Genomic DNA, 26,657 nt, shown 5'->3' on the forward strand with positions numbered 1-26,657 from the left:
TATTAGGAGATCAAGTAGAAAATGTAGTAGAATCAGGTTTTAAAAAACTGGAGAGTGCTCCAAAATTTGGATTATTAGGTGTTCCAGTTTAGCTGGACAGTACTCCAGCATTCGGACTATGTTGAAGGCTCCAGTAGAAAATGTGGAAGAATCAGGACCTGCTTTTTCAGCTGGAGGTACATACAGTATTTGGGTTACTAGAGGTTCCATTTCAACTGGACAATGCTCCAGCATTCGGACTCTTAGGAGTTTTTAGTAGAAAATGTAGTAGAACCAGGTTTTTTTTCAGAACTAGAGAGTGCTCAAGTATTTGGATTATTAGGTGCACCAGTTTAGCTGGACATTGCTCCAGCATTCGGACTATTGGGTGCTCCAGTAGAAAATGTGGTAGAATCAGGACTTGCTATTTCAGCTGGAGAAGGAGTGGGACGCTCCACATCAAACATCTCCTGAAATAATACAAGATTAGTTCAATGAAATTTCGTGCATTTGAGACAATAATTATTTACAAAGCTTTCCACACTAACGCAACTATTTCTCAGGGGATGCTATTCAGCCAATAATTCCTTTGAAATTGCCGAAATTGAAATATTTTGTTGGCGTAGAGTTGGCGTAAAACTTGTTTTTATGTAACAGAAGGGAAGTGGGTATTTCTTAATTATGCAGTATTAAATTGTATGTGTGGTGAATTGACTTAAAAATTGGTATTATTCCAAGGCAGGTTATAGGCTTTATTACAGAATAAGCTGGGGGGGGGGGGGGGGGCGGTTTACTGTTTTGCGAAGCACCTAGACACTAGGGCCGATGCTTGTTAAAAACTATTGAAATAATATTGCAACCCAATGCATCTAGTATTGACAGGGACCCAAGGAGAGTTAATTTTGTTTATCATATTTAGGAATGTATATTGTATATCAATTTATTGTCCTTTCCCTCAAGTTCCCTGGAATTATTGGAACTGAATGATTACGCCAAGATTTTCAAACAAATTCTTTGAAAATACATTATTTTAAATTAATTAAATAATAAATGATAACGTTAATAGTAAGTAATTAGTAAATTGTAATGGCATTTAAACAATACTTCGATATGAGAAGCGATCTTATTTAACCTAATAAAAAATAGTAGCAAAATTCACTATAAAACTATTAAATTCTTCATTTACATTATATAAAACTAGCGGCTTCGCCCCTAGCCTCTAGGGGCTTTGCCCCAAGAGGTATAATTACATCTTCTATTACTTACCCAGCAGAACGGATCGCAAATTTTCGCACCTACCCAGCAGGAAAACATTTTCTCGATTAAATAACGAATTCGCAAAATTCGTAAAAAAAAAAATAGCGATTAAATAACGAATTTGCAAAATTTGTAAAAAAAAAAAAAAAAAAATGGGAGGATTTTTTTTTGTTTTGGGGGGAGTGGGGGTGTCCCCCCCCCCCCCCCCAAAAAAAAAAATAGCTTAAAACCACCGCAGGACCAATAGGTATATACCCTGAAGAGTAGAATTCGATCGGTTCAGTGGTTACCGAGATCTTAAGCTTCAGACGGACGGACGGACGGACAGACAGACAGACATCAAGCTACTTTGTATTATAGATAAAGGAGATGATAATTAAGTAATCATATAGGAAGGTGGGGGGGAATGGGGGGGGGGGTAGTTTAATAAGACAAACTGTATGTAATTTTAAAAAATAAATTTCAAACAATGTTTATTCCGACTTACAACTGTTTGTTTATTGATTTAATTGTAATGTACTATTAATTACACAATATAAGTTATTACAGAGGCAATATAATATTGATCCTTTTTATTATTGTTCATATTTCACTATCATTAACTCACCAGCCCCCCTCACCCCCCCCCCCCCCCCAATACCACAAATAAAAAAAACATTAATACCAGGGTTCGGAAGCCGCGCCTCAGCCGCGCATAAGCCTCAGTTTTAAACCTGCTTGTGAGCAGAAAAATAAATTTCAGATAGAAGGATTGTCTGCCAAAGAGCAGTTTTATACATCCAGCTAAATTTTATAGTGATAAAATGACGATTTCAGTGAGGCTTACACGCGGCTTACGCGCGGCTTCCGATCCCTGATTAATACAATGTTATGTGCAGGTTTGTCCCTAATACACATCTTAACCTAGATATCTAAAGGGATAAGACAATGGTCGATAACTTTATGTACATTGTACATCTCCAATGATTCTACACAAATTTACCCCTTTTATAGATTACAGTTAGTGGTTGAAAAGTTATCAAAGTTGTTAATCTATCAAATAAAAAACAATGTCATTGTAAAACTTTGGGGACTAGTATAATAAATAGCCCAATTTCCCCTTTCTTCCTGAACACGTAACCCAACTATAAAATTGTAACCTCAGAAAGCCCAATCTAATTAATCCCAATAAATGAATAATTAGTCATAATGGCATTACAATGTCGGTATTATGTATGCCAGTCATGACGACGACGTAAATATAGTGACAACCAATCAAATTAACACAAGATATGTCCTGCAGAATTTAAAGTAAGATTTTGTGGATTTTCATTCCTTTATCAGCGAGGAACTTGAAATGACTTGGCTTTACTTGTTTAGTTAATCTAATATTCTTCACTCATGAAAAAAACTATCCTGGGATGGGACCTTTGTAAAGATTCCCTAAAATGGAGTTATTCATCGGTTCAGTGGTTGGTGAGATTTCAAAAGACAAACAAAGAAACCTTACTACTAGCGATGCGGCTTTTTATATGAGCGAGGGAGGTCCTGATTTAAAAAAAAATGCTTTAAAAACTTTTTTTTCAGGGGGGGGGGTATCATTCCTTTACTTTTCCCTTTCCGTCCTTGAAGGGCTGACTAACGATACTAAATTAAAGTTAAGGTTATATTCTTATGTTGATGAAATATCTACACCAAATTATTACGTTCACACAAGAACATTGCAGTCTATCTAAACTCCACACTCTATATTCCCTTCCTATCTTTAAAATTCCTAACAACTTGTATTAGATTAAATAGGGGTCTTTGGGGACCATTTATCATATTTCTCATGGGTTTAACTGGGCTTAACAAGCTATGTACATTACACTATTTCAGACATATTGGATCAATAAATACTAAGACAGGTTCTTGGTCAACATAAGAGATATACAGGTTCCAAATATTAACAGTTTTGCATGCATGAAAAAACATTTTTGTGTGCTAAATAATATAAATCCTTGAGGGCAGTCGATAGAATAACACCATTGAATTGATTATGTATCGACAAAATGCTGCTTGTTTTCACAGTTTATCTTTTAGCGGCCATATTCACTTGGAGGCCTCTAAGGGCATTTAAATATGAAAAAGGGGGGGGGGGGGGTAGATGGAGGTTGACCCAGTTAGTTTCAAGGAGAAAAGTAAGAATACTAAAGTGTGTTACCTTTTTATTTCAAGGAATAATTCCTTGAAATAAAAAGATATCTTACAACTGATTGATTGGGCTTGTAAAGGAACCATTTGAGTATCTTCGGTCGAAAAAGGTCTGATTTGTGAGCATTTTTGACCGAGTTGTGGCCAAATAATAATGAAACATATAAAACGGTATTTTAGAAGTGGTACTTCTTCTTGCATCGATTTTTTTTTGGGAAGGTGTAAGATAAAAAAACTTTTCGGAAGAGTAAAAGGAGAATCATATCGGTCCATTTTTCTTTCTTTTGGTACAGAAAGACAGACATTATATAATTTAATGATTAACACAATTGAACAAAAATGCCGGAAGAATAAGGATATATTGACCAAGAACAAATAGACATTATATAGAGTAGCCATGCTTTATATGCAGTTACCTTATGATGTTGTGGTCTATGTTGAGGTGGAATCTTACAACCGTTGTTGATGTGCCACTGCAGTTGTTGTTGGAGCGAGTAAACTTGCTCTTCCAGCTTCAATGTTAAATTTTTCAACTCGTCTTTCTCCTATACAATATATATTAATTCCTCGTTGGCCTAACATCACATATATTCGATATAAATGGGGGTTAACAACCCCTAAAAAAAAATTTTGCGCCTCGCTCCATGATTAAAAATTTATAATTAGTAACATTTGCTATATTTTGGGTATTTCATAATAGTTTTTTGTTGTATGTATTCTTGTTTATTCTGCATGTTTAAAATGGATGGAATATATGTATGTATTGTATACTCTTTTAATTAAATATTTGCGGACTAGATATAGAAAATTTTTCCGATTAATATAAATTTATATCAAATAAAAGTTTTAAGATACCTTTCTTAGAGCTCCAGCTTGTTGATCTAGCGTGGCAATTTTCTCAAGCTTCCTCATCCGACACTTGCTCGCCGCCACGCGATTCCGCGCCCGCTTCCGCTCAACCTTCAGAGCCTCGTTGGCGTCAAGATTGAGCGGCGGCATTAAAGACGAGGGCGGCGGTGGCGAACCGTGCAGCTGTTGTGGGTGACAGTGGGCGTGTAAATTACTTGTGGCGCGATAGCTTGTGTAGTGCGGCGTGTTTGGTCCGCTGGTGGTTTGTCTGGCAGCACCCCAACCAGACATATCCAACACAGGGGATTCATCCTTGACCCGGCTGCTATTGTTGGAACGGTATATCATCATGGATGTGTTTACCTGGATCGGCTGAACAGTGCCCGCTGCTGCCGCCGGTTCCACAACATTTCCACGAAAGGGTGATGTTGGTGTGTGAGGCAAACGACTGTTGTTTGGTGTTGTTAGAGATAATACTTGGTCTTGGTGTGCAGGGGGCGGGGCGAGACAAAATTCACTCGGTGGTGGGGTACATGAATATTCAACCTTTGAACTTGAGTATTCTTGTTGTTGTGATGTTGTTGCATGATGTTGCTGTGTCGTAGGATGTTGTCCACCACTACTTTGATCTCCTTGGTAATACTGGTCTAAAATTTTAGATTTTGAGTAATATATAATATTTTAGTAGCAAAGCTACTCTATAATTCACTTTATCTGTCCGTCCGTACATGTTTACAAAAATATAAAAGGAATTGACTCGGAAAATTAGTCTTCAACCCATTTGTAAAATCAAAATCAATTTAATTTAATTAAAAAAAACAATAGAAACCTTCTAATCAAACAGTCTTTGCATGTTCAAAACAAGGACAAATAAAAACATTCTTACCCAATCTGTTTTCTATACCCCAATCATAAAGGTTTTGTTCGTCCTCAATTATACCAGGTTCCATTTTTTATTCACAATTTAATCATAACATTTAATAGAAAATTTTTTTGTTAAAAGAAAATTTTTGACCCGCAAAGTCTAACCAACGACTAAAAGAAAAGTACGATGTACGCTTTTATCCCTTCTATCCCCTTCACCCCCCCCCCTCTCTCTCTCTCTTTTACACCCTACTCTTCCAAATACGTTACTCAATTATTACATACATATCATCAACCAACCTTTCTCCTTTTCCACCCCCCAATAAATGGTAGCTAATATAATATTGGCAGAATATGATTTCGGACAAATTTGAATGTAATTTTTATGTAATTTAAAACTTTATGTGTTGGATATTTTCATATTTATCTCTATCTTCTGGAGAACTAATTCGGTTCAGTAATTGTCGAGATCTTTTTGTCAACGAACAAAAACCATTTTGAAAATACAAGTTGCTTTGCCCCTAGATAAGAGCGTGGCAGAACAGGATGATAGCATAAAACCACCCTCAAGATATTTATATAGCACCATTGGAAATTATTGACAGTTCGGATCAACATTTTCAGAGATCCAATATAGATTTAGACTAACACACCTTACTACTTTAGATTCTAGAATAATATTATATAATTATCAACTAAATTGAAAATTTGTAAAATGATGCATTGGCTGAAACATTTTCATTGGTTGAAATTATCCGCATCTTGCCACCAAAGTTTTAATATAATTCTGCGTATTGATCCATTTTACCCAACATTGATCGATATTCCCCTTCCCCTATCACGAAATTTCCCCTTACCACAAATGTGTATTTCCTTCCGGATCTGGTCGTCGTCGTAACTGGTTGGGGGAGGGGGATATTATACCTCTGAGAGCGTATTTTATTATATTGGAGGAAAGGGGGTAGGGGAAAAAAACAAGCAATCCCTGTCCCTATAAAAAAAATGGACAGAGAAAGCGTCACGGACCAAAGATTACGGGAACAAAATAATTTTTAAAAGCGAAGCTTTTCTATGAGAAGGGCTGGATCGTCCGTACGGCTGTAATGGTTAGCTCTTTTCTTTAATTTAAACATGTAATAATTTTCCATTTGAATTAAAACTTTGCATAATGATTCCTATAACAGTTAGGTACGACTTACAAAGCAAAGCAACTCTATAATCGTTACCAGAAATTTCGTACGTCCATTTAAAACATGCATTTTACTTTTTTGACAACGAAATTTTGTATGTTGAATTTATCTTTTTCATCTGATTTTTGGAATGCTGATTCCTATTAAAAAAATATTATAAGCGAAGCATCGCTATAATCAAGTCCTAAAAATGTAAGTATGTCCTTAAACAGTAGCATGTATTTAATCAGTTTTGCAATAAATTTACTTACAATTTTGTTTAGTATTCTGCTTATTCAGTTTTGACACTCTATAAGTTTTAATGTTCGATTGTCCTTTCATTTCAGAGATTTGCTTTTATGCAGGGGCGTCCAAGCTTTTTATTTTGGGGGGGGGGGGGTAAAATGGCGCGCGAAGCGCGCCGCAAATTTTTTTTACCCCCCCCAAAATTTTTACCCCGGGGGTAAAATTTGCTTGGGGGGGGTAATTACCCCCCCTGAAATCTGTTGGCAGGGGTAAATTTAGTTTACCCCCCCCAAAATTTACCCCCGGGGTAAAATTTTTTGGGGGGGGTAAATACCCCCTCCTAAATGGTTGGGTGTGCCTACGGCACCCCCAGGGTAGGGGTAAATTTTGAATGGGGGGGGTAAAATGAAAAAATTTTTGGGGGTGCCTACGGCACTCCCAAAATCGTTTGGGGGGGGGTAATCGCCCCATTACCCCCCCCCATGGACGCCTATGCTTTTATGGGTGGATCCTTGTTATTACTGCAGCTACTTAATGACTTCGCTATGTCCGTGCGTTAAAAAGCCTGACTTCTCCGATGCTGTACGTATTGGTGCAAAAAATGGGGACAAATTTCAAATTGTTTTGGCGTGTGACGTCATACCCCCATCTCTTTTCTAGGGGGTTTCTTTCCTCCTTCCCTTTTCTTTCCCCTCACTTGTGACGTAAATAAACAGCCCCGTCAAATCAATTTAAAAATTGTCCCCATTTTTTGCACCAATACGTACAGCAACGACTTCTCCCTATAAAGACATATTTTCAGACATACAGAAGCTTCTCTAACAAGGATGACAAAACCCTTAAAAGCAAAGAATGATAAATTAACAATGAATCAACGAATTTTAACAATGTATTTAATTAAAGGAAGCCTGCAAGAAGTACCACGCTTTAACTGCTAAAAGACTGCCACAAGTAGACCAAATACCTTAAATTTGAAGCCTTCTGCTTCTATAACAAAAAAGTTCTAAGCATTTTAAAATGACATTTTATGTACAATGAAAATTTTGAAAGAATTGCAATGCTCAAGTTGAAAACTTTGAAATTAAACTACGTGGCCTAGAAACAAAATTATAAGCTTATTTTTGTCATAAATTTAGGTTTCCAGTAACTAATTATATTTTTACAATAAAAATACCCATTTTTATAGTCAAAATCATTAAAAAAAATTAAGTTTTACTTGCGTTGTACCGAATGTACTGTAGCCAATCTGAAGGCTGAATCAGCTTAACATCCAATCACAGCTAAGCTTGTATTAGTTTACCCCTTTGTTTCCGCTATGATTTTTGTTTAAAAATGCAACTTAAATCGATTTTTTTTCATAGATTTTGACTATGAAATGTGGTGTTTTTATTGTAAAAATTTAATCCGTTACAGGCAATCTAAGTTTATGACAAAGATAAAGTTATAATTTTGTGTCTAGGCGACGTAATTTAATATTGTTTTTTCTTTTATGAGCATTGGAAATCTTTCAAAAAATCCATTGTACATAAAATGCTATTTTGAAATGCCTAGAACTTTTTTGTTATTGAAGCTGAAGGCTTTAAATTTGGGGTATTGGGTCTTCTTGTGGCAGTCTTTCAGCAGTTAAAGCGTGTTATTTCTTGCAGGCGTCCTTTAAGGGTTTTAAACTTTATTAGTTTAAAAATTAGTTTAAAACGTTTTAAGGATTTTGTAATGTTATGAAATAATTTGAATAATATAATATCATTTTCTTTTAAAATATGTCATATTATATAAGTAAAGTAAACTAGTCTATTAAGATAAAGAAAAAAAGCAGAGTCAAGCAGCCGCGCCCTCAGCAGCGCTGCTGCAATTGTGGAAATATTCAAAATTTAAAGTATTTTTTAAAACAAAACCTTCGTGTTCTTGTAACTTCATAAAAAAAAAAGTTATTATGAAGTACCAATGAAGTACCCAGTAAGCAAAAGCCACCAAATTTTAAATGGACATCAACAGCCTTAGCCACCCTAAACCTCACTTATACACTCAGCTGCAACCACCCAAAGCCTCACTTAGCTGCGGCTGTATAATCAAACGAACAGCTTAAACAAAACTGAAGTAGCGTCTTCAACTAGTCAACCTAGCCACCATCAGCCGCAGCTGCGGTTGTCGGACCCTTTTAATATACAGCTCACAACGTGTTTGAAATTAAATTTTATAATACAACTGATAAAGGTATTAATTTGATTATATAAACCAAAACATATCTCTTATCTTAAAAACACTTAAACAAACAATAGACGAAGTATTAAAGGTAATGTATTTTAGAGAGATTTGTTAGTAAACGAAAGATACTGAAAATGTCAAGATTGTTGTGCTTATCTCTTGCCTTTCTGTCAGTTACACATGCTTCTATTATAGGTAAGTTTTAGAATCGAAGATATTCTACATCTACGGTGGGTCGATTCTGTCGGTATACTCAATTAAGGCATGTAAAAATTTTCCATTAATTTATATACTGATAATTTTTGAAACAGTTAGGTACAATTTGGAGAGCGCAGCAACTCTAAACCATGTCCAGAAAGTACGTATGTCGATTGTAAGCAAAAAGACTTTTCAATTTTATATGATATCCTATTCAATTGATTTATGGACAAAATCTATATGGGGTGTGATTTTAAAGTGTAAAACCATTTATAATTTGCCTTTTAAAATATCCAGCCGGCAAACTCAACAGCTGCAGACTTTTACGCGCTTCTGCCACAGAACTTTCCTTGAAATATAATCCAATTCTAATTCTAGGAGAAAAGGATCTTTTACATGCATCCTGCAGTGTCAAATGGTAAGTTTATTCCTTTAAATAGATAATAATAGGATAGGTACTTGTCCGTTTGTCTTTCAGGCTTTATCAAAAGCAACCTTTCTAGCCCATTCTTCCTCGGATTTTCAAAATTATTATTGATTTTAATTATTAGATTTCTTTAGATTTTCTGGTTGCCAGAAATTAAATTTAAGAATCTTGTTTAGCTAGATGAGATTTGTCTAGTTAAGATTGGGAATTTTAAATTAAATTTTTGTAGTAATGACCTGTGGTTACAGGATGTTTGTCTGTCTGTGTACCGAAGGATCTCGCTAACCGATGAACCGATATATCTCTCCTTTATAGGGTAGCTTCTTATGTCCTGAGAAGGGTAATAACTATTTTGGGGGTAGTGTACAACAGCCCTCACAAGAAATATCGGTCCTAAAAATAAATAACACCCTTAAATAAAAACTTTTTAAAAAAACTTACATAGCCGCAAGTTTAGTATAATTAGTTTCTTATTAGAATAGCAGAGGCATTCTTTTCCTTATAATTTTATTCACTAATTATAATTTTTCATAAAAAATGCAGTAAGCTAAATTATTATTACCTATTAAGTTTTAAAATAAATTAATCTGTGCAAACTTTTTCAGGACTTTATCCGAACAATGTGAATCTGCCCAAGAAAAAATTATTACTCAAATGAATCTTTGGGACAATGAGGTAAAAATAAACCTTGTTAACTTTGAATTTGTGTTAAATATATAATTATTTGTACAGGATTATGGTACAAAGCTAGAAGATACAACACATAATTATTATTTGTACAGGATTATGGTACAAAGCTAGAAGATACAACACATAATTATTATTTGTACAGGATTATGGTACAAATCTAGGAGATACAACACATAATTATTATTTGTACAGGATTGTGGTACAAATCTAGGAGATACAACACATAATTAATATTTGTACAGGATTGTGGTACAAATCTAGGAGATACAACACATAATTATTATTTGTACAGGATTATGGTACAAATCTAGGTGATACAACACATAATTAATATTTGTACAGGATTGTGGTACAAATCTAGGAGATACAACACATAATTATTATTTGTACAGGATTATGGTACAAATCTAGGTGATACAACACATAATTATTATTTGTACAGGAATGTGGTACAAATCTAGGAGATACAACACATAATTATTATTTGTACAGGATTGTGGTACAAATCTAGGAGATACAACACATAATTAATATTTGTACAGGATTGTGGTACAAAGCTAGGATATACAACACTTAATTATTATTTGTACAGGATTGTGGTACAAATCTAGGAGATACAACACATAATTATTATTTGTACAGGATTATGGTACAAATCTAGGAGATACAACACATAATTATTATTTGTACAGGATTGTGGTACAAATCTAGGAGATACAACACATAATTAATATTTGTACAGGATTGTGGTACAAATCTAGGAGATACAACACATAATTATTATTTGTACAGGATTATGGTACAAATCTAGGTGATACAACACATAATTAATATTTGTACAGGATTGTGGTACAAATCTAGGAGATACAACACATAATTATTATTTGTACAGGATTATGGTACAAATCTAGGTGATACAACACATAATTATTATTTGTACAGGAATGTGGTACAAATCTAGGAGATACAACACATAATTATTATTTGTACAGGATTGTGGTACAAATCTAGGAGATACAACACATAATTAATATTTGTACAGGATTGTGGTACAAAGCTAGGATATACAACACTTAATTATTATTTGTACAGGATTGTGGTACAAATCTAGGAGATACAACACATAATTATTATTTGTACAGGATTGTGGTACAAATCTAGGAGATACAACACATAATTATTATTTGTACAGGATTATGGTACAAAGCTAGGAGATACAACACTTAATTATTATTTGTACAGGATTGTGGTACAAATCTAGGAGATACAACACATAATTATTATTTGTACAGGATTGTGGTATAAAACTAGGAAATACAACACATAATTATTATTTGTACAGGATTGTGGTACAAATCTAGGAGATACAACACATAATTATTATTTGTACAGGATTATGGTACAAATCTAGGAGATACAACACATAATTATTATTTGTACAGGATTATGGTACAAAGCTAGGAGATACAACACTTAATTATTATTTGTACAGGATTGTGGTACAAATCTAGGAGATACAACACATAATTATTATTTGTACAGGATTGTGGTACAAATCTAGGAGATACAACACATAATTATTATTTGTACAGGATTATGGTACAAAGCTAGGAGATACAACACTTAATTATTATTTGTACAGGATTGTGGTACAAAGCCCGGAGAAACAACACCTAATGGGCAAAAATGCCTGTATCATCACACTGGATCTGAGGTTACTTATTTTATTTGTTTGGTGGCAAAGTTGCTCTGTAAATAACTCCTGTCTGTCTGTCCCAATCGCATTCTAATTAACAACAGTAGTGTCCCAAAGTGCGTTGTTAAGCTCAGAACACACGTCCCACTTCCTAACTTGAAATATATTAAAATTAAGTGGGGAGGGTTAATTTATTGTTTGTTCTATTTATTACTTAAGGATAGGTTAGGTTGAATTGGATATTGGGAAGCCCGCAGGGTAAAGGCCAATTAAAGGGGTTAGATGAATGCTACCCCGTCTTATTTTTAAACTACTTAAAAAATAAGAGGAGGGAAGATTTGGTGTTTCATCGATTTGGTTAAATATTAAATGTTTTAAATGGTGAGTTAATTTACTCACCTACCTCATTAAACAATTATTTGCTGTAATAATTTAATTTAGGGTCTGATTACCTATGGTACCCACACCACCCCCATCCACAGATATGTTGATGATCTTACATTCACATTCATTCCCAAGGATTATGGCTGTCTTGTTGATGTAAGTACCTATACTCTTTTTTCATTTAATCATTAAACCACTGGAGGCTATGCCCCCAAGTCATTGCTAGATAACAAGAAAATAGCACGAAACCATCAAACGGAGCATCCTAACTCAATTAACCAGCCATGTCCAAGATAATTTAATCCATTAAAAAACTTACCCAAAGAGATATCTTCATCTTCCACATTCCAATATGCCTAACTATGCACCAATGTTAATCTGGATTAAACACACATCAAGTCAAAGTTTTTAATTCTTCAATTGACCCTTATTTGCTCACGTATATACAGACAATAGAAGACAATGTGTAAAATTTTATATTCATCAATGCGAGACAAATATTTTACTTGCAAGAAATAATTACGAAAAGAGATTCACTACAGGCCCTAAATATAGAAAAGCTTCGCTTTTAAAAAGGTAGAAATTAACAAATGGACATTTCTTTTTTATATTACAAACATTTGTTCAGGCCTTCTCCCAGTCCGAGACCTTGTCCCTGTTGGACTACGGAACCAACTACTGCAACCTGTTTAACCTGATGGACGGAAGTGGTCTGGTGCAAGACTCTGCCTATACTGAGGATACTAATGATTTCATCTGTACTCAACACTCCACTGCTGATTGTGACATCTATTAAATATTTTATTTTAAATATATGTACAATGTTAAAATTAGCTTTTTATTCTTAGACCCTAAAAAATGGTTACTTTCATTAAAAAGGCTTTGTCGTTAAAATGGCTAAATAAATTTCCTTACACTTAACTTGCACTACCTTACACATAAAAAAAATTGCATTACTTATATAGATAAACCATAAGCTATTTAAATAGCCGTTCGGCCATGGTAAAATTTAATATCTATCACTTTTCCAATAGTCATGATGCTCACTATTTAAATTGACTCTAGGGCATGGTGACATTTCGAGTACAAGTCCTCTCCACGTCACCTTTGAACATACTATGCATTTTAAATTGTAATGTAACTCGCCCAATCGCCTAGGGTATCAACACTAATCAGACAACCAAACCATTGATTAAACGACCTTTGTCTGAGACGTCCTAACTGTGCATGATAATGAGATGCGTCTGTTTTGGGCTAAGGCATTCCCCCTACTTTAGCTATTTTGTCGCACATCTTACATAGCAGCAGTAGGAACCATTTTTAACGTCTTTAGTTATGACGCGGTGTCGGACCGAGATTCGAAACTATCACCTTCCCGACGACGAGCGGGTGCGCTACGTGTTGAGCCACGGTCAAGTTATAGAAAAGCCATGCAACAATACCAGGACACAACTTAGAAGTATAATATTGTATATTTAATATTATACATATAAATTAAACATTATATTATTATCATTATCATAGGATCACAGAATTTAAAATATATACAACAATAATAGTCGTTGCACATAAAATGGAAACTGCTAAATTTTAATGAATATTTTGTATGAACCGAGGCCAGCTTCATTTCAATAATTTTTTACACTGTTAGCTGCTTAATTTTACTTTATCTTATAAAATTAACTAGTTCAATTTACGTTTTCGGTTACAAAAAAAAATTGACATATTTTTAAATTAAAACTTTATTAATTAACAATTGACTAGGACGTAAAATAACAAGGTATTAAGGGAAAATTATACAAAAATATTTAATTTGATTAAAAGGCACTTATAATTAATAGATCAAAGAGATCAAAACTTATTAATTAAGATTTTTTACTTTTCATTACTTAAAATATTTAGTAGATTTATGTTTTAACAACAAAAACTTGACCTCTTTGAAAAATCTACAAAAAGTATTATCTTATTAAACAATATGGAGAAGCTTATTACTTCAATTCAGAATAATATAACTATATTTATAAATGGTGATTTAAAAAGATAATGTATTAACCGATAAATGCAAACAATATGTTAATCACCAAATATACTGTGATCAAGTCGGAAACAATAAGAAAAGTTTCTCTTTTTACACACCGTGTCCCTCAGAGGCCCACAAATAATATAGAATAGCCAAAGCCCAACAATAAACACGAAGCGCACGGTTAGAGAAACCGCGCAAATAATGATTACGTGCTATATGCGTGCCAAACCTGTTAATTATTGGGGTTTTACTATACCAGATTATTTTAAGGCAATGTTATCAAAGTTTTAAGGGATGTAAGGTCCCCGTTAAGGTGTTAAGATAGTTAAAAGATGGAAAAAAAACTTGCTCTGTATCTTCGTGTTGATCCAACTTATACATTCTATAAAAATGTGCTAAGATAAAAAATTAAATAAAAAACTATACAATTCTAATCATTTTGTGTGTAAATTTCTTAAATAAAATAATCATACTATTCAGTAATAATAAAAATATATAGCTGCTAAATAAAATATAGTAAACCAAAAAGGATGGAATCCCATAAAAATGTGTTAATATGCCTATTTCTACAATAGTGTGCCTTACTCCTATCACCCACATAGGTAAACTTAATGAAAGAGATAGTTATATCCAACTTTTATGTGATTCCATAGAAATATTATGATTATCTTTAAAAATTAGATTGTCAATCACAAAGTTAGTTATACATGTTACATCTAAAGTTATTTTTTTTATATTTTTATAAAATAACTCAAATTTTAACTTCTACAGTTAAAGCATTTTTTAAATACTATTCAAAAGATTCGTTTTTAAGTAATCTGGCCTTAGAGAACTAAAAAAATAATGTATATTGCTTTAATATTTTGATAATGCTAACCTTAATGAATAGATACTATTAAAGGCTAGTAAAGGAAGACATATAAATATTTTTTTATCTCCTTATAGTTTTACAATGTATATTAGTTATATAAAAGCTTAATATTCTAATTGCAGCACTTATCTCGTTGTTTCCTCTCTCTCTAAATTTGTTGAATTCTCGACTGCTCTTCAATGTCGTCGTAGTTGAAATACTCAATCAGTCGTACTAAAATTTAAAACTATATCAACACATACAATCATATTGAAAAGGTATCCACCACCCGCCCCTCCCCCCATAATTAACAGTCATATAATGAAAGAAACCATGTTGAAAGAAACTGTGTAAAAAAAAGTAGAATTTTAGTCTCAATGTAACCCTACTCTATATTGTATAAAAACTCATCTCATTAGGAGGAGTAGTTAGATAAAAGGTCAAAAAGGGACTTTTTTTGAATTAGAGGTGAGGATTTTGACAACTTAGGTTAGCAAATCCTAACTTATTTTTGCTATGTATAATCTTAGAAAATAATACAAAAAGATTTGTCAAATGCTTTGCCAAGTTTAAATGTGCACTAATTATGATATTTATATCACATTAATTTATAGTTTAAAATGCATAATTTTATTAAGAAATAGAATTATTGACTTAGTTTTATTTTTTATTATTTCGGTAAAAATATTTTTTTGTGTATGTATAGCCTTACATATTGCAATTTATACAAAAGCAAAGAAGTTCTGAATCACCGCCTTATTTACCAAAAAAAACTCACCCCTCGCTCATAAGTAGTTCCCTTAATAACAAATATATCAAGAATCATGTGCAATAAAAATATTAATTGTGCCATTTTTATTATTATCAACATTGAGGTAGGAAGGTTAGCTTCTTGTTTCTGATAATATAATAAAATCTAATACATTAAGTCATGTTAGTGTTCTTATCAAACTAAAAATAATCAAAGCACAAACAAAATCTTACCGTTTTTGAGATCGATACTAATTAGCCTCCTGTAGTAACTTTTTCCCACTACAGGTTTAATTTTCAAAGTTTGAAGAACCATAATTATTTACCTAGGTGCTTAAACTAATTTACTCCCCCCCCCCCCCCTCCTAACTAACAGAAAAGAGAGACAGCAAAATATTTGATTTTAATCATCATTAAATGTTATATTTACTTAACTATAAAAATGCCATTGCCTAAAGCATTCAGCTTTAACATAAAACTCTAACATACTCTGTAACAACATACCATAATAAACCAAATTTGTTCACTAAGATTATGAGAATAGCTTTATGGCATTTGATCTGAGATCTTTATAACTTGGAAGGCAAAGAGATATTTTCTATAATATCCCTTGAAAGTCATTGATCAATTGTGTTACTAATAACAATTTCAAGCAAAATTATTGTCCCATATAAAAACCAAGTAAAAAATAATGAAAGTCATAGAACATTTATACAATACCTGAAAAACAAAGCAAAAGTAGAAATGTCTTATTTTTTCTTACAATATTATTGTGCCAAATTTTAAACAGTGTTAGGAGATTTTAATTTTAATATAAAATAAATCAAGATGTTTATCTCATTTCATTTAAAAGTTTCATTTCATAAGGAATATCATAAACCCATTACTTAACCTGGTTAAATTGGCAAACTGAAAGTTAGCAGGGGACTATGAAGTGGAGGTTTTGAGGTCTAATTATGAGTTAGAGGAATGGCACCTTTAATCTTGAAAAAATACTGGAAGGGGAGCGGGTTGCAGTCCACTGCTAAAAGTGGTGATTTCACCAAAAACCAGAAAATAAGTAAATAAAGTAACTGTCTGGGCTTACCTGTGGTGGCAAGACATAAAAACCAAAGAATAACTTTAGTTTATCTGTAAGTTATAGTGTGGGGTGGATGTGTGTTACTGTACTGTGGACCCGTATTTAAAGTCTATACCACCAAGTTCCAACTCTTTCAGACTTTACGGTCTGTTAAGCAGCGTGAAAAGAAAAGGCAATATTTAGATATTTACATTCATATCATTTTATCATTCATTAAGCGTTTTAAAGTGACTGCAAAGAACAATAACTTCAGTTTCATTTAATTTTGACTTAACTGGAAAATTATAAAAAGTATTTTCTTTACATTTACTTTAAAACATGATTTTAGACTTTGACACAAATCATCTAATTTTTTTTGTATTTTGAATGAAAGGACAGACATCAAATTAACTTTCAATCAAATACTCATAGTTTATATTCTACCTGTGGTAGAGAATTTTTTTGAGGGGGGGGGAGGAGTTGTCTTTACTTAAATCATCATTATCCTAAGAATTTAAATGTTCAAAGGGATAGTTTCACGAAGTGCATTTAAAAAAAAATAGTGAACTTTAAGTTTTTTCTATTTTAAATAACGTAGTAGTGCATAATATAAAGTTATTGATTAAAATTGAGAGATTTTACCAGGGATTTTCCTTAAAAAATGAGTTTTTCATTTTTATTTTCAACTTCGTTGCGTGTTATATATGGCAAAAACTTTTTTGTCATAAATACAACTTTAGATAGCATTTACTAGTTAATAGAACTTTAAACTTTTTATACAACAAAATACACATAACAATAAAGAATGACCAATAAAATATTCAGTATGGTACTTAGAGTAGTGATCTTTTTATATGTCTTAGTAGAATATATTAGGCATTTGATAGATATGATTGTGATAAAGAATTTTAACATTGACCTGACCAAACTTTTTTTATTTGACAATATCTAAAAGAGTTAGTGATTTGCAACATAAATTACATGAGAATGGTTATTTTATATATATATATGTTGTATGGTTAGTTGGTATTTCCGCGTGAGATAATGTGTATATTGTAAGTAAACCGGACGGTTTTCTTTATTTTTTAAAAAAAGAATCTATAGAAAACCTGTCCTATAGTGAACCGGACGTTATTTTTTATGTTTTTTAAGTAACTTGTCCCAAGGGGAACCCCTGTTCAATTTTTTTATAACTCTTGTGAAATATGTGGAAAAAGATTATCTAAAATTGGTGTTTTGGCTATACATATTTGGAAAAAAATAGACCATTCTCATGTAATTTATGTGGCAAATCTCTTTAACTTTTTTCGATATTGTCAAATAAAAAAAGTTTGGTCTGGTCAATGTTAAAAATTCTTTAACATATAATCATATCTATCCAATGCCTAATATATTCTACTAAGACATATAAAAGTTCACTACTCTAAGTACCTTAACTCTTTAAATACACTTCATAGAACTATCCCTTTAGATAATCTGGTCCAAAGTCTGCACTAATTTTAATTATAAGACATATACATTATACACATATATATCTTAAGCTATTTTAAGTGTATGGTCTAACAAGTACCAAATTTTAAATAATTCAATTGGTTGTGAAATTAATTATAAATTCTTTTTATTGTAACTAAACATCAATATCAGAAAACTAGACTTAAACACATTATACGTTTTATGCTTTGAAATAATTATCAAATGTCCTTTAATGAAATTTTTTTGTTTTGTTTTTGAGGTTGAAAAAAGTATTTAAGTCTAGTTTACTGATTTGTGGTGTTTAACATATAAACATCTAGTTGATTTACTTTGCTTTCGAAACTAACAAAAAATATTATTTACTTCCATCACTAGATTAGAAAGGGTAAGTTGAAAATGAAATGTAACATTAGTTTGCATTTACAGAAATAAACTTAATTCAATATAGGCAAAACAAAATCCAAAATTAATATTTCATTGACTTATGTTTAAAAAATACGTAAAAGATTTTTTGTAATTACTGAGAAAAAAATAAATCAAAAATTAACTTTTAATAATCTGGAACTTTCTTATCTCTGCTTTCATTTCAAATCTAATGTGGTACGATGTTCATAAGAGGATATATCAATCCTTTTATAGAAAGAATTAGAGACTTTAAAACAAAGATTATAAACCCAAGGAAAAGAAAATCATCTTGTGAACAACACAGTAATTTATAATTCCTGTACTAAATCATTTGTTTTTATATAAAACTTTTAGTACATTTTCTACAGTTATTATCTCCTTAAACTTCTCCGTTTTTAAAAATGTAAAAAAAGTTTCATACAAATGAATGAATTGTTAACAGTGTATAAAATAAAATAAAAAAAGATTACCTACCAACGAATAACAGGTTGATCTAATAAAATGGAGCCCTTTGTATTTCTAAACTTTAAGTTAAAAATATGTGGAGATCTCATATTTCCATTTATAAATGGTCGTTGCTACAAAAGACCAACTAGGCGTTGCTACAAAAGACCTACATTCAAAAAAATATATTGCTAGAAGGTCATGGCCGCAGAGCTCGACCCCCTGACCTGCCTAGCCGCGGGCGCTCGGCCCCCTTGCCTATAACCTAACCTAACCTAAACAATATCTATGAATGTTTAATGTACATTAACTTATTTATAGTTTAGAATTTCGTAGATTTTAAAAAACGTGGTTGGTAGATTTTTTTCAAATTTTTTATATTTTTAAAAGCGAAGCTTTTCTATAATTAGAATCGGTCCGTCCGTCCGTAACGGATAGTTTTTTTCGTTAATTTAGGCATGTTAGAATTGTCCTATCGATTTCAAATTTTGCATCTTGATTCCTGTAATAGTTAGGTACGAGTTAGAAAGCGTAGCAACTCTATATTCATTACAAGAATGTCCGTACGTCCATTTTAAACATGTTGATTTTTAAAAGCGAAGCTTTTCTATAATTAGGGTCGGTCCGTCCGTACGTCCGTCCGTCCGTCCGTCCGTACGTCCGTCCGTCCGTACGTCCGTCCGTAACGGATAGCTCTTTTCGTTAATTTAGGCATGTTAGAATTGTCCTATCGATTTCAAATTTTGCATGGTGATTCCTTTAATAGTTGGCTACGATTTAGAAAGCGTAGCAACTCTATAATCATCACCAAAATGTCCGTACGTCCATTTGATTTTTTACATGTTGATTTTTTACTTTTTTAACAACAAATTTTTATGTGATCTAATTATCCGATTGATCTGATTTTTGGTATATTGATTCCTGGGACAACAAAGTATAATGTAATAAGCGAAGCAACTCTATGATCAAGTCCTAAAAATGTAAGTATGTCCATAAACATTATCCTGAATCAAGCAGTTTTTCAACAAATTTACTTACAATTTTGCTTTGACTCCTATACATTTATATTATTATTATTCAGTTCTGACACTATACAAGTGTTAATGTCCATTTGTCCTACCGTTTTAGTGCTTCGCTTTTATGGATGTTGTCATCCTTGTTTTTACATTTTTAATAACAAATTTGAATGTGACCTAATTATTTGATTGGTCTGATTTTTGGTATACTGATTCCTGGGACAACAAAGTACAATATTATAAGCGAAGCAACTCTATAAACAAGTCCTAAAAATGTAAGTATGTCCATAATCATTATCCTGTATCAAGCAGTTTTTCAACAAATTTACTTACAACTTTGCTTTGAGTCTTATGCATTCGCATTCTGATTATTCAGTTCTGACATTACACAAGTGTTAATGTCCGTTTGTCCTACCGTTTCAGAGCTTCGCTTTTATGGATGTTGTCATCCTTGATTTTACAATATTTAGGTAAGGTTAGGTTAGGTTATAGGCAAGGGGGCCGAGCGTCCGCTGCGGCCATGTATTGATTATGTATTACTTTATTAATAAATTTGATGTTGGCCTTTTGTAGGCGTTGGTCTTTTGTAGAGTTGGTCTTTTGTAGGTGTTGGTCTTTTGTATGAACGCCTTATAAATGTTATAGAAATTCAAATTTTTTACATATCTGCCATTAAATAGGTACCTATTATAAACCCTAATTGATGTGATGATTTAAATATTGGCCTTGATTATGATTAATCCTTATTTGTTAACATTTATGACAATTTAATAACGCTGTGAAAAAGTTTTTAATAATAATTTTGGTTTCAATTTGACTTATTGATACCAATTTACAGCAGCTGAAATTAAATCTTTAGGAGTCTGAATGTACTAGAATCTTTGAACTACATCAATCCTGTCTCTATAATTGCACAGAGACACTCAACTCATAGTTTGAGCCTTTTAAATATGTATCTAACGATCTGATATAGATAAACAGAAAAGAAAAAAAGAAAAACAACTATTTTGAATAACTTAGATGTAATTTTGTACCTCTTACTTCTAGGGCTTTAAAAAAAGAATATACTGTTTGATAAGCGTAGTGTAAACAAAGTAAAAAAAAATATTTATTTTACCTGATATATTAAGTTGATAAAGCCAATAAAAAGCTAATTCAAATTAATATCTGTAAAAGTGATAGCTTGTCTCATCAAATGATGTTACTGTTAGTATCTCACTGAAAATTCTACAGTAATGCTTAATTATCATCATAAATCTTGTTTTTGATGATTACAAAATTTATAAAATTATATTAGTCCAATTAGTAAGCATTAAAATCATGTCCTTTTCCAGGAATTTAGTATTTCTGTAAAAAATTAAATTTGAAAATCAGTTTTTAAAATAAAATGCAATGAAAAATATTAGAAAGAAAGCTCCATTTTGGCAGATGACCCGTGTGCTCTTACCTTGAAATGAAAACCTGTAATTCTGCGGACAACAGCTGAAGTTCCCAGTACCTGTGAGTCCAGAGTGTGTTGACTTAGGTTCAGGCTTCCAGAGGTTGCAGAGTTCCTCTCAGAGTTGTTGTTGTCACTGCTCTCTCCGGATAATCTGTTGTTAGGTGATGTTACACCATCACCCCCATCTCCAGCACCACCCACAGTTTCACTGACTGCTGCACTGCTAACTACAGCTACTTCTCCATTGCTTTTATCATAATGATGAACTTGCGGCTCAACTGGTATTTTTTCCACTTGCGCTATCACATCCATTTTACTGCCATTTGAAATTACTGGCGATTTAGCACTATTCGTCGAGGATTTCCTGCCGCCGTTTTTCTTCATAACAGAGTCTGCATGACTAGGCGGACGGCGGACAACCATTTCCTCACTTTTCTTAGACACCCCTTCTCCTTCATGAAGTTCAGCTGCCACAACAAACCTCGTGTTTCTAATGGCAGCGGGGCTGACCGGTTCGGGCTGAACAAACTGGCGAAGTCGGTCAAGTTGCGCCTCCAGTTGGCGGTTGTGATCCTCCAAAATAGCTAATCTGGCCTCCAAGCGGTTCTTCTGTTGTCTGAAATTAAATAAAGATAAGAAATATTCTAATCTAAAACATAACCAACTAACCAACATAGACCCAAGTAGTAACTGTGCTATTATCTAAATTGATTTTAATTCAAGAGAATACTAGATTAAACTAGAGTAAAGAGATACGTTCAAAATAAACCTTTTTGTCTAAGAAATTTGAACATGTTTATGAAAAATAAATAGGGGGTTTAGATTGTGAGATCAGTTATCAAAATAAGAGAGGTATCCAATGCTGTGATGCAATGTAAATACAATTTTTAGCGTGTTTTCTAAGAATTGTGAAAGATAATATTGAAGGAAAAATAAAGTATTGGGCAGGTCTGCCATCCTGTGGGCAGGCTGGTTTACTTTACTGTGGCCAGGAATCCAGGAAATTGCCATTTCAGGTCAGGCAACAACCCAACATTTATTTTTTACACAAGATTTTAACACAACTAGCAAAATCAACAGGTTTAAAATAAATTTACTGGATACCACTGGAGACAAAGAAATCTGTAAAGAACTTGGTATAAGGGGAGAGGTAAGTTATATTTAAATTTTAAATAAATCCATAGAAACAGTTTATTTTCTCATCTAAATGTGGCGAAGTTTAAATGAAAAAAAAATTAACGACTAACAGATGGTTATAAAAATAGTTCAGAAAAAGAAAAGAGCAATAACCTACTACTACAATATTTTTTTCTACTAGCAACTGAACCCCTAACATATTGTGACTCTGTAATAGTGGTAGTAGTAGTGTTACGGAGGGGGGTATAACAATAGACTAAACCATCTTGGAACCTAAGTAAAGCTACCCTAAATAAAGAACTCAATCTGTACAGTAGTTTATGAAATTCAAACTTTAGACGATAAAAACATTACTATTATACGGAGAATTACGTACGACAAAAATACAATATTTTCAATTTGACGGTTGGCAAATTAGCACTTAGCTCTTGTGCAAAAATAGAAAGAAGGCGGAATAGCAAACTGAGGAAAATATATTTTTGTGTATAAATGTGTCCGCTAAATTGGCGAACATAATTAAGATTCCGCAGATATTACATTATTAAGATGCTAAAAATCACTATAAAAAGAAGTTTTGCTGCTCGATAAATAATTTAGGAATTCTGCAGGCCTATGAACCAGGCCATGGAAGTACGGCAGGGGGGGGGGGGGTGTAAGAAGAATTCAAGACCCCAAATAAGCCAAGAAACTACTGTGCTCGCAGATGTCAAACGGGGGATCTAATACCGAAATCTTTTCTGCACATCCTATTGTTGTACATCATCTCTATGATGGAGAAAACTAAAGACAATATAACAACAAGATGACATAAAGTAATTCTTTTAGCGGAAGTAATTAAACACCTCCATATTTTTTGTTGGAATAGTGACAGTGAAATTATTTTTCATTCATGACGTCATTATTTATTGGGATTATACGGCCATCAATAAAACTGTAAATTGTGATATTATTTTGTATTTTATTATACAAGCTCTGACAGAATGGATAATTTAGTCTGAAATGATATAAAAAGAAAAATGAGATCTTTATGTTTTTTAATTTTCAAAATCCAATGACTTAACAAGTAAAACTCATTGGTAAAAAAAATCAGCAAACGTCAATTCCATATCGATTGCACTTTTTGTACTTTTGTGTTAAAGTTAGAAATGAAACTTTTTCCTATCCGTATTATTTGCAATCTTGTTTACATTTCAAAATTGTTTAATCTAAACTTGAGAGCGTATTCAATATGGTAAATATGTTCGCAATATAATGTAGAACATTATTAAATAGCACACTATTTAAGTCTCAAACAAGAACGTCCAAGCTATTTTTATTTGAGGGGGTAGGTAAAAAATTGAAAATCAAGTTCATATTGGGGGGGTATTCTTTATATCATAGAGGCAATGACGTCCAAGCTTTTTTTTATTTTTTGGGGATGGTATTCACCCCTTTACCCCCTCCCCCCCCTGGACGTCCCTAGTCTCCAACACTATAAGATTAACATTATGTCCATTGTAGTATGCCACTAGACTGGATACTTTTAAAAAGTCACTCTAAAGCATAGCTGCAATTTAAGATCAAATCAAAGTTGACAACATCCATAAAAGCGAAGCTCAATAAATAAAAAGGACGACAAGACAAACGAATATTACAATTGTATCTGTCCAAAACTTACTTTAAAAAGGATGCTTAATATGGAAAGACATACTTACATTTTATTACTTGATTATGAGACAAATATACGTAACTTAGCAGAGTGAAATGCAGAGAAGCTTTTCCAATAAAAAATGCAACAAACCTTAAAGATTTTTCCTCTGTGACAGCATTGTTTGATTGACCGGCCTGATTAGCTGTCACCAGCTCTTGATATTCACTTTCTAATCTGTTGTTCTCCTAATAAATACATCTTTTCATATTTCTGTTTAAATAATGTATAACCTAGAAAATGTACATAATTGAACTTACAATGGCAATGTACAAAAATGGCGTAAAATTATAGAATAATTTTTCTTCTTCTAAATCTTTTAAAACTTGAATGAAAAATGAAGAGCATATGTCGAAGATAGAAAAATTGAAATAAATGATAATAGTGCAGATTTTTTATGCTTTTTTGACGCAAATAGACAATTGAATTTTAAAATGCACGAAATTCTAAGAAAAAATTACCTCCTTTAGTTGATTAAGCATCTGCTCCACTTCCTCCTTCTCCATTGTGTCGAGCCTAGTATCAACTTCCTGCAACAACAGAGATCCAGCCCCGCTCATGTCAACATCATTGTTGTTGTTTGCTGTTGTCAACATCTTGCAGTAGGTTGCAATCAGAAAGTGTTCATCCTCCTCGTGCTGTTCTGAGCCCAGGGTGTCGTGTTGATTTAGGTTGCTTTGATTGCTGGTGCTGGACATGTTGGCGGCCTGCTTGTTGTTGCTGCTGTTGCTCGTGGTTGTCAGGCTTGTCTCCTCCCCGCCAGCCAACTTTGATGACATTGACTCAGTAATACTGGCCGGGAAATCACGTGACTCCCAGGAAAGGTTGGGAGATAGGGCAGGAGATTCAAAATTATCACCCTCAGCCACAGTCTGCACTGGCAGATATCCAAGTTTACTTTGCTTCTTCTTAAAATATTTCCTAGATCTAAATGAGTTTCTAAATGACTGCAACAGATGGCGTGCGTTGTCTGTTTTGCTAGTTGATGTACAATATTCTATCATTGGATGCTCAGCTTTGTGGCCTTTTATACTCTTGCCAAGAAAGAAGCAGCCATGGCAGATATCCAGGTTAAAACACTTCTTACAGTGATATCTGAATCCTATTATAGGATGTGCCCGACAAATCTTGCACCTCACATCATGTGTTGCAGTCTCAGCAGAGCTTAGCCTGTGCAAAACAGGCAACCAAACCAATGACTGTGGCTCCTCTGCCAGCCACTCCATAAACTCCAGACAATCCACCCAGGTAGCGCTCACCTGAGAACTTTTGCGAAGGCAGGACCTTACTGAAGGCTCAATGTTGGATCCGCCAAACAGGGCAATCTCTCCCAGATATTTTGGTATTTGAACACAATCATAGATTAGTAAACCTAGTCGACGCTGGTCTAATCTTTTTTCTCCGCCAGTTGCCATTTCAAACATGACATTGTATTTGTCCTCTAATGGTCCACGGCACATGACGACCAGACCTATCTTAAGGCTCAGCACCCGTAGAAAACCTGTTCTTTGAGAGTCGAACACATTTAGCAACCAGTTGAGACAAAGGTCGACACACAGGGGCACTTCGACCTCCTCCGGTTCGCACTGGTACAGCGTCTCATAGATGGACGTCAGGATGGTCACAACTTCAGGTACGGCAACAGAGAGATCGTGCTTGTCAGCGGTCAGACCGTGCGCCTCGAAGCACACCACGGCCGCCTCGATGTCGAGTAGGTCGAGGCAAAGTTTTTGCTGCACCTTGCGCAACTTCAGGGCCACGCGGTAGGCACAATACTTGACAGTGTTCATCACAGCTATGGAGTCGAAGAGAGAGGTAAACTCTGGATGGTCCCAGGATGTCGTCTTCTCTGTGTGGTGAGAATAGTAGGGAATATTCTCTTCTGTCAGACATCTCTCCCAGTCAGGTGGAACAGCTTCTTTCAGGAACTCCTGGTTGCTTGGATCCACCTGGACAACAAGGCTGGACAGCTGTTCTCGTCTATGGGCTGCTGACTCCTTCAGGGCAGACAAACGTTTCTCAAGAGTAGCGAGCCTGTCACCAACCTGGATGTAAGGTTTAGTATCTGATTGCATTTTGGCTGCAAGAACAAGTTCCTCAACTTGATTCAATCCTAGATGTCACATTCATTATATTAATTTTGATTACAATACAACTTAAGGGAAATAAAGTAAAATCTCAAACATTTAAAAACAAGCCTATAAATGCTGTAAATTATTATTTCATAGGGAAAAG

General features: G+C 33.5%; 3 protein-coding genes across 7 annotated transcripts in view; 1 reads left to right on the forward strand and 2 right to left on the reverse strand.

The window, feature by feature from the left end:
* Nucleotides 1-242: 242 nt before the first annotated feature.
* Nucleotides 243-5,294, reverse strand: LOC145318209 (uncharacterized). The gene is made up of 4 exons (XM_080159547.1): nt 5,144-5,294; nt 4,264-4,904; nt 3,825-3,953; nt 243-449 (listed from the first exon to the last, which is right to left on the reverse strand). Exons 1-4 carry the CDS (start codon nt 5,205-5,207, stop codon nt 333-335), a joined length of 951 nt encoding a protein of 316 aa, XP_080015673.1. The 5' UTR covers nt 5,208-5,294; the 3' UTR covers nt 243-332.
* Nucleotides 5,295-8,761: 3,467 nt separating this feature from the next.
* On the forward strand, nt 8,762-12,966 carry LOC145315913 (uncharacterized). The gene is made up of 6 exons (XM_080156054.1): nt 8,762-8,936; nt 9,318-9,357; nt 9,972-10,041; nt 11,699-11,770; nt 12,194-12,292; nt 12,765-12,966. Exons 1-6 carry the CDS (start codon nt 8,876-8,878, stop codon nt 12,930-12,932), a joined length of 510 nt encoding a protein of 169 aa, XP_080012180.1. The 5' UTR covers nt 8,762-8,875; the 3' UTR covers nt 12,933-12,966.
* Nucleotides 12,967-13,589: 623 nt separating this feature from the next.
* LOC145315914 (dystrophin-like) overlaps nt 13,590-26,657 on the reverse strand; it is a 128,066-nt gene continuing 114,998 nt past the window's right edge. Inside the window, exons 44-48 of one of the 5 annotated variants that reach the window (XR_013878192.1) lie at nt 24,884-26,535; nt 24,516-24,610; nt 21,656-22,214; nt 16,847-16,987; nt 13,590-15,243 (exon numbers count right to left, since the gene is read on the reverse strand). Coding sequence is in view for 3 of the 5 variants with exons in the window: in XM_080156055.1 (XP_080012181.1) it covers nt 15,235-15,243; nt 21,605-22,214; nt 24,516-24,610; nt 24,884-26,535 (2,366 nt within the window). In the remaining 2 variants the exon portion in view is untranslated. Of the gene's footprint in view, nt 15,244-16,846; nt 16,988-21,357; nt 21,376-21,604; nt 22,215-24,515; nt 24,611-24,883; nt 26,536-26,657 lie in introns of those variants that run through there. The other 4 variants (XR_013878190.1, XM_080156057.1, XM_080156055.1 and 1 more) reach the window with 4 other exon arrangements.

The sequence above is a fragment of the Acartia tonsa genome, chromosome 4 (genome assembly GCF_053477335.1).
Source record: "Acartia tonsa isolate MP-2025a chromosome 4, ASM5347733v1, whole genome shotgun sequence".
NCBI lineage: Eukaryota > Metazoa > Arthropoda > Copepoda > Calanoida > Acartiidae > Acartia > Acartia tonsa.